Raw genomic sequence first — 7,563 nt, 5'->3', positions numbered from 1 at the left:
CACTTCGTAACTTGCTTACCTACTTGCGTTATATTAGTATTATTTGCACAAAATTATTAATGTTTGGAATCATAATAAATAGCGAATAGAAAGAAGCCCGCTGATGAAAGTGCATCTTTTATACAAAAATGTAAGTTACATGCTTGTTGAAATACTAAGTGGGTTATTACTTATCAATCAGGTATCACTGAAATATACAGTAATATTCAAGGTCATACACATACCGGAATATCATAGATGCCTTCAAATACACATATTAAAGATTACCAGTAGACAGTAGTCCAATTTAGTTTAATCCGGTAAAGGAAGACAAGAATTAAAACAATTATCTATATAATTAGGGACTTCCGTTACAGCAACTGTAAACGAATTGTAGATATTATTTACAATCAATACATCAATGATTATCAGGGGATTACCACTATCATTTGCATTAACAGATTTGGTTGTGAAAACGAGTATTTAAGAGACTTGCAGGCTTCTATCGGCAGTGATAACCAGGCAAACATGTTCAAACTACTGTGTCTTGTAGCTCTCGTCAGCCAACAGGTAAGGGATTTTCAGTTTTCAGTGAATGTGTCCCCTTCATATTTAATGTGCTTAGTTCTTTCTTAAGTTTCTATGAATTATCTTACTTTTCTTAATTAAAAGTTTTGGTTTTCAACTTGATGATATTTTATACTACTTTTTTCAAGTTCCAACTTTTGAAATTTTACTGATTCTTCTACATCTCTAATCTATTTTTTAACGGTTATAATTTAACTCAAAGTTATTAAGAAAATGCATTTTGTTTGCAAAATTATTTCTTAATAGGTCACTTATATTTGTAACTGCATTCAAACATCAAATTTAGTAAAGCCAATAAAATAAAAATATGACTTTAAACTTAATTTGAAATTAATTTCAGGCTTTCGGTAAAACCATTCCCGTTGATTATGTGGAAAACATCAAACAAGGTAAGTCTTTTGATTGTATCGGTCTGTTTTATTAATATATGTATAATTCAAAACTTATAAATAAAATAAATATTTTCTTATTTTTTAAAGAATCTAAAACAAGTAATCTTTCACATAGATATTGTAGCATTGCTAATTTCAAAGAAAATTTATTGCAACGGCGCTAAATATGAACCTTGTGGAACACCATGTAACTTTTCGAAAGTTCCAAGTGTCCGTGGTGTCGATAATACCTAGTATCTTCTACTGTTTGATTTTACGCGATTATACCTTTAGAAATTAAGAATTTAACAGATTTTAAACGAGATTCATTATACATATTACTATCCCGACGTTTACACACATTTTGCAGCGGAGCGTGGTCACGGTAGACTCTGCGTGAACAGTCCGTTGAAGTCTTTAATTTCTATGCCCATTATTTATTTTTTTAAATATTTAAATAAAATAAACCCATTATTTGTGTAACAGGGCCTCAAGGCCGTATTGTATCGGGAGCCGACGCCAACCCTGGCCAGTTCCCTTACCAAGTCGCTGTAAGAGCGATCGACCAACAAGGCAGGTTGCTAGCTTGCGGAGGTGTGATCATTGATGCGGAATGGGTGGTGACAGCTGCCCACTGCACTGCTGAGTGAGTATACCCTAATATTAATTATGCAGGTACATCAATCAAAGGGATTCCTTTCAACAACAACAACCTTTGACAAAAAGTGAAAATCATAATATAATAGTTCCGTTGTGACTTGTAACCGTGAATTTACACCAAACGAGCGAATGCTGATTCCCCACTAGGTATGTCAAATTCTTTTAGTGTAAACAGGCGTAGAGCATTCTTTTCTTATTCTTAGTGCGTTCGAAAAGATTCTACTACGATTTTTGTTGACACTAAAAGATCACGAAAGAATGCTCTTGCTCTAGCTCTATGTTCATCAGATGTAAATGCACCGTAAGAATGAACAAACAGTACATTTTCTATTTGGTAAAAAGCTTTGGTGATGACATATTTTAATACTCTTCCCTCCAAGATAAACTTCTTATTGAATAATGATACTGAATACTGATAATGATATTCCAGAACATACGATAAAAATTCAATACTATTAACACAAATACACAATCTGATAAGGTATTTCTAAAAATAAATCATTTAATTTCGGATTAAAACCACATGATTATTGTGACGTTCTTTAATATTAATAATATACTGATAAGCTCTGGAATCTTTTTATTGGAATACTAGCGGTCCGCCCCGGCTTCGCCCGTGGTACATATCTTCGTTTTCTCTACGTAAGAACCATCCTCGTACTTCAAGGAATATTATAAAAAAAGAATTAACGAAATCGGTTCAGCCGTTCTCAAGTTATGCGCTTACCAACACATTTTGCGATTCATTTTTATATATAAGATGTATAATATAATCCATATAATCACCACTGCCTATAATCCATATATGCCTAAAGTTCTTATGTTATCTATATCTATACTAATATTATAAAGCTGAAGAGTTTGTTTGTTTGTTTGTTTGAACGCACTAATCTCGGGAACTACTGGTCCGATTTGAAAAATTATTTCGGTGTTAGATAGCCCATTTATCGAGGAAGGTTATAGGCTATATTTCATCACGCTACGGGCAAGGAGTTTACGGTGTAAGATAAAGTTATTTCATTAATAAATATTAAGGTCGCATAAGAATAAGGTCTTCAGTAAAGTAGATAGAAGCTATTGCATCACACAATGCAATCACATATAAAGGCACGATCTATTTTTTCAGCAAACTAATCGGTATTTATAAAATTTTCAGCTACGAGTCTGTGGTGATCATTGCTGGCGTCAACATTAACGACCCCGAGGTTGCCGTCGAGAGCAGCGAGTGGTACAACCACCCAAGCTACAACCCTGAAGCACCCAACGCGCCTCAGGTCAACGACATCGCTTTGATCAAGTTGCCGTCACCCCTCACTTTTTCAGGTAAGATATATGAAGAAATATCACAACGCATTGTTTATTTATTTATTGTTTTTTTGGTTCATCAACATATAAACATACATTAGCAGTATCTTTTGCAGTTGCAAATGCTTCTTATAGATTTTTTCCTTCAAACAGAAGCTCTCATCTACTCAGAAACGTATTGTGTATATAATTAGTGTTTTATTTCATAAACATATTCAAGAACAATAAAAAAATTTCAACTTCTTCTTTTCTTGTTAGATTTGTGAAAAACAGGTTTCCCTATTACTACCACGAAACCTTATGAAACTAATCATACCTAATTATTATCAATATGTTGCAGACAACGTGAACAAGATCCAACTGGAATCATCTGCTAATGCCGAAAAGAACTACGATGGTGTGAAACTATACGCCAGCGGCTTCGGAAGACTTTGGACTGATGGTAAATTAATTTGAAATATAAGACCAATTTACCACCGGTTCGGAAATCTGTTTCTACAGAGAAGAACCGGCAAGATTTTAACATTACTTTTCAAGTTTGAACTTTTAAACTAGTGGAAAATGATCTGTAACTATCTAAGTATTAATAAATGCTTTTTGTTTAAATCTTTAAACGATATAAAACATAGTAATTACGCTGATGATGATGATGCTCCACATAGTAAATTACGTAACAAATTCAGATTGATAAGGTAAGCTTCGTAATGATATGATCGCCTTAAGATAACAATATAAGATTACTAATAGGCTTTCCCCTTCCCGTAGGATCTATGTCTGACACACTTAAATGGGTGAACCTCCGCGGTATCAGCAACCAAGAGTGCCGTAGATTGTACTCATGGATTGTCACTGACGCCACCCTCTGCGCGCAATACTACGACGAAGTTACTCAGTCTATCTGCCAGGTAAGTTTGGTTAACTTTTATTAATAGTGCTTTTTTTTAAATGCAAGATATCATGGTATTTCCTAGACAAAGTTAGTAAAAATTGAAAGAATGATCTTCAAAAAATGACTACGTCCAGTTTCTAAATATGTAGGATTTGACGTGAAGAACTCAAACCATGCATCTTCTCTTTAAATATTCTCTTGTATGTGATATAAGACTTTCTCAAACCTTAATCCAATCAATAATTCTCAATTCAGAAACCAGCCGGACTCTAATAAAATGCTCAATTACAGTACATCGCCTAGTGCGGCAACCAATGAATTTTATAATTATATTTAACGTCTAACTTTAAGAACCTGTAAAATCAAACCTTTAAAATGAATGTTTCGTGTGTATGTTAAATTAATAAAGATTTATTTTTATTTACATGATGTTAAAAACTTGTTTATGTACAGGGTGACACCGGTGGTCCTCTCGTTGAAAAGAACGAAGATGATGAAGTTCTCGCTGGTATTGGTTCCTTCGTTGCTGCTGCTGGTTGCCACAACGGCTTGCCCACTGGTAAGTTCTAGAAACTAAATTTTGAAAGGTACATAAACATATGCTTACACTTAAATTTCTATCAGCTATGTACGAATATTTTTGACTTGAAATAGGACAAGGAAATTCATCAGAAATGAAACTCAATACGTCTTGTTGTCTGTTTATGTGTAATCATGATAAAGTTGTATCCTTGCAGTGGTGACCACCACCTGGTCTAACTGCACCTTTGCTTGCTATGTCATACAAATATTTATTATTATACCTACATATTTGAAACAACAGTAATTGCAATTTAATTATTTTTTTAAAATAAAGTCTATAATAAACGTTATAACTTATAACGAATCAATTCCAACAACAAATCAAGTCTTATTATCTTATATTTAATGTAATTCACATTATTCCTTTAGGTTTCATCCGTGTGGCTGCTTTCCACGCCTGGTTCACTGAAGTCACAGGCATCGAATTCGATTCAGCTGAAGAAGTGCCTGAGGTGACGACTCCAGAGCCAGAAAGCGAAGAGGAAGAGAGCGAGGAATCCAGTGAGGAATCCAGTGAGGAATCCAGTGAGGAATCCAGCGAGGAATCCAGCGAAGAATCCAGCGAAGAATCCAGCGAGTCAGATGAAGAAGATTCTGAAGAAGAAGGAAGCCCTGAAGAACCCGAGAACCCAGAAGAGCCTGAGAGCCCCGAAGAGCCTGAAAACCCTGAAGAGCCTGAAGAACCCGAAAACCCCGAAGAGCCCGAAGAACCCGAAAACCCCGAAGAGCCCGAAGAACCAGAGAACCCTGAAGAACCCGAAGAGCCCGAGAATCCCGAAGAAGAGGAATAATTTAAATAAACCCATCGATATTAAGTACAAATTCTTATTCGACCAAAGAAATGTATTTTTAATAAAAACCTAAAAAACTGAATTTTACCTTTTTACTTATTTATGAACCAATTAGAAACCTGTTTGTTCAATACAATCGAATCATTATAGATGACGCTTATTTCTAAAACATTGAAAGATTTAAGTTTCAATTAAATTGATAGTTATGATATCAATTTTAAAAAATATGATGATAGTTACTTTCAAAATAATAATATAACTTCGGCAAATAAGTCGGCAGTTACTTTATTCAGTATACTACAACTTACGCATATTACCTACTGTTTCGCTGATGAGTTAGTTATGAAGAACTAGTTAGATTACCCAAACTTATCACCGCCCAAATCAGAATCCTATCTAGATATAAGCCCTAAGTAAATGATAAACCTCTAAGCTAGCTAGGCTCAGAACTATGCCTTCCACGGAATTATTGAAAACATTAACAAACTTATTCAAACATCTTCAGCTAATTAAACTGTCCGGCATGCAATGTCAGCTTGATTATTTATTACTTAACTGCCCGACGTTGTTCTGCCCTATTGCCCCCTTTTGTGTTTTCTCTCCAAAATAACTTTATAAATAAAAAAATATAGAAAAAATACGATCACTATTCCTCCACCAAGCCAAACATCTATTCGAGTTCAAATCCCACCCTGGTGATCGAATTTTTTCTATTTAGTTAATAATTTATATTTATAGAGCATTTGAATTCTATAAAAAACTAAAATATCATTCATAGTAACCTTTCTTGTGCCTAAACAAAAACGATATAAAAATTAGTCGAGAAGTTTTCGAGTTTTACGCTTAGCAACACATTTGGCAATTCAATATGTTTGTCCTCAATGGACTCCTAAACCACTTAACCGATTATAATAAAATTCGCACATCATGTGCAGTTCGATCCAACTTGAAAGATAAGATAGTTTAAACATGTAGGTACCACGGGCGAAGCCGGGGCGGACCGCTAGTAATTATATAGATGATGGATGATATGATTACGAACTGTAGAGTTTTTAGTATGATCTAGAAAACATGACAATCTGGATAGGCAGTGATTGCTTTTCCCATAGTAGAATTAATATATGTTTCTAAATTCTACGTGATAATTTTGAACGAGCTTCATGTTTTTCATTTATTGTATAACTAGGTATGACCCTGCAGTGATGAACTATGTACATTAACTAATAAGTGTGTAGGAACTCAATGATGAATTACTGCACAAAAACAGCGCTGATTGAAAAAAATTGTTCGTATCTCACTATCAAATTTAAAAGAAGAACTATCTACATGTCTACATATTGCTACTTGAATTAAAAATAAACGATAAACGATAATCGCTAGAAACATCGATTTTAATTAATTTACGTCAATAAAAATATATTATTATCTAATCTCATCGCATGATATTTATTTCATAGAGATAAGGATTAATCGGATAGGCTTCAATAACCATTCTTATGACGTTATATTATTTAGTGGATTATATTATTAAAAGCAAAAATGATATGTAATAATACAGGATTACAAATGAATATAATTTGTATTTTTATGGCAATATATGCGACTAACCGGATGACAGCAATATTTTTAATACATAACATTATAAATGTAAGTCTGTCTGTCTCTATGTAAAGCTTTCACTGCTAAACATCTCTGACATGGAATGAAATTTGAAGATCCATTGTCAAAAAATTCTTCTCTTTTTCAGTATTTTGAAGTGAAAATTTAGGCGCGTTGAGAGTAAAATTTCAAGGTCGTGTCATGGCAACACCGTCACGTCATGGAATACGGCGACGATTTTGATTCTTGCCAAAGAAGTTTCACTTCTGACACGTGTGCTCGGCACACACGCTCTTTTTTATTTCAATGTTTACCTTTAATAGAATATATTTTGAGGTCAAACTTCGAGCAAAAATTAATGAATAAAAATATTATTGTTATTTGTGAAAAAAAGACTGAAACTTTCCAAGAATGCCTATTTATTTATCAATTAATTTGAATTCATTACGATAATATGTGTTATCTAAAAGACACGTGCCTTGACATTGTCTTTAAAAGAATGAATTGTTTTCCATATTAGTATAACCATTTTAGACTAGATATAAATTTCTATTAACCTCTGTTACTTCGCACATTATTAAGACCAAGAAATGTAAACAAAACGCGCTAAGAACGCTTTTTATCTGACAAAGCCATTAACGTATAATAGGTAAATACCTGGACCTAAATTGTTACCTTGGGGCACACCATTAATATTCCTAGAAATTGTGACAAATAAAAAATCCAACAGTTTCAGAGTTTCGGGATATGAACAAAAAATAAAACTCAAGTATTATTATAATAGTATTTATTAAAACAT

The 7,563-nt window shown here is 33.5% G+C and overlaps 1 protein-coding gene across 1 annotated transcript; it reads left to right on the top strand.

Annotated features, from left to right (window-relative positions):
* The first annotated feature begins 506 nt into the window (after positions 1-506).
* Positions 507-5,247, top strand: LOC149898873 (epithelial serine protease-like). The gene is made up of 8 exons (XM_090114803.1): positions 507-549; positions 908-956; positions 1,425-1,584; positions 2,755-2,921; positions 3,244-3,345; positions 3,669-3,808; positions 4,246-4,351; positions 4,744-5,247. The coding sequence occupies exons 1-8, from the start codon at positions 508-510 to the stop codon at positions 5,163-5,165; spliced, it is 1,188 nt and encodes a 395-aa protein (XP_089970929.1). The 5' UTR covers position 507; the 3' UTR covers positions 5,166-5,247.
* The last annotated feature ends 2,316 nt before the right edge of the window (positions 5,248-7,563 follow it).

This window comes from Colias eurytheme, chromosome 21 (genome assembly GCF_061535395.1).
Source record: "Colias eurytheme isolate Ceu_HAF_F1 chromosome 21, ilColEury1 Martin Lab GWU primary, whole genome shotgun sequence".
NCBI lineage: Eukaryota > Metazoa > Arthropoda > Insecta > Lepidoptera > Pieridae > Colias > Colias eurytheme.
The sequence above is the reverse complement of the archived record's forward strand: the minus strand, read 5'-3'. Positions and strand labels throughout refer to the sequence as shown.

Bases quoted from the DNA above. Each gene is read 5' to 3' on its own strand.
- LOC149898873 (XM_090114803.1), top strand. From the start codon at position 508: ATGTTCAAACTACTGTGTCTTGTAGCTCTCGTCAGCCAACAG. The intron at 550-907 runs GTAAGGGATTTT...AATTAATTTCAG, and splicing joins TAGCTCTCGTCAGCCAACAG to GCTTTCGGTAAAACCATTCC. The intron at 1,585-2,754 runs GTGAGTATACCC...TAAAATTTTCAG, and splicing joins GCTGCCCACTGCACTGCTGA to CTACGAGTCTGTGGTGATCA.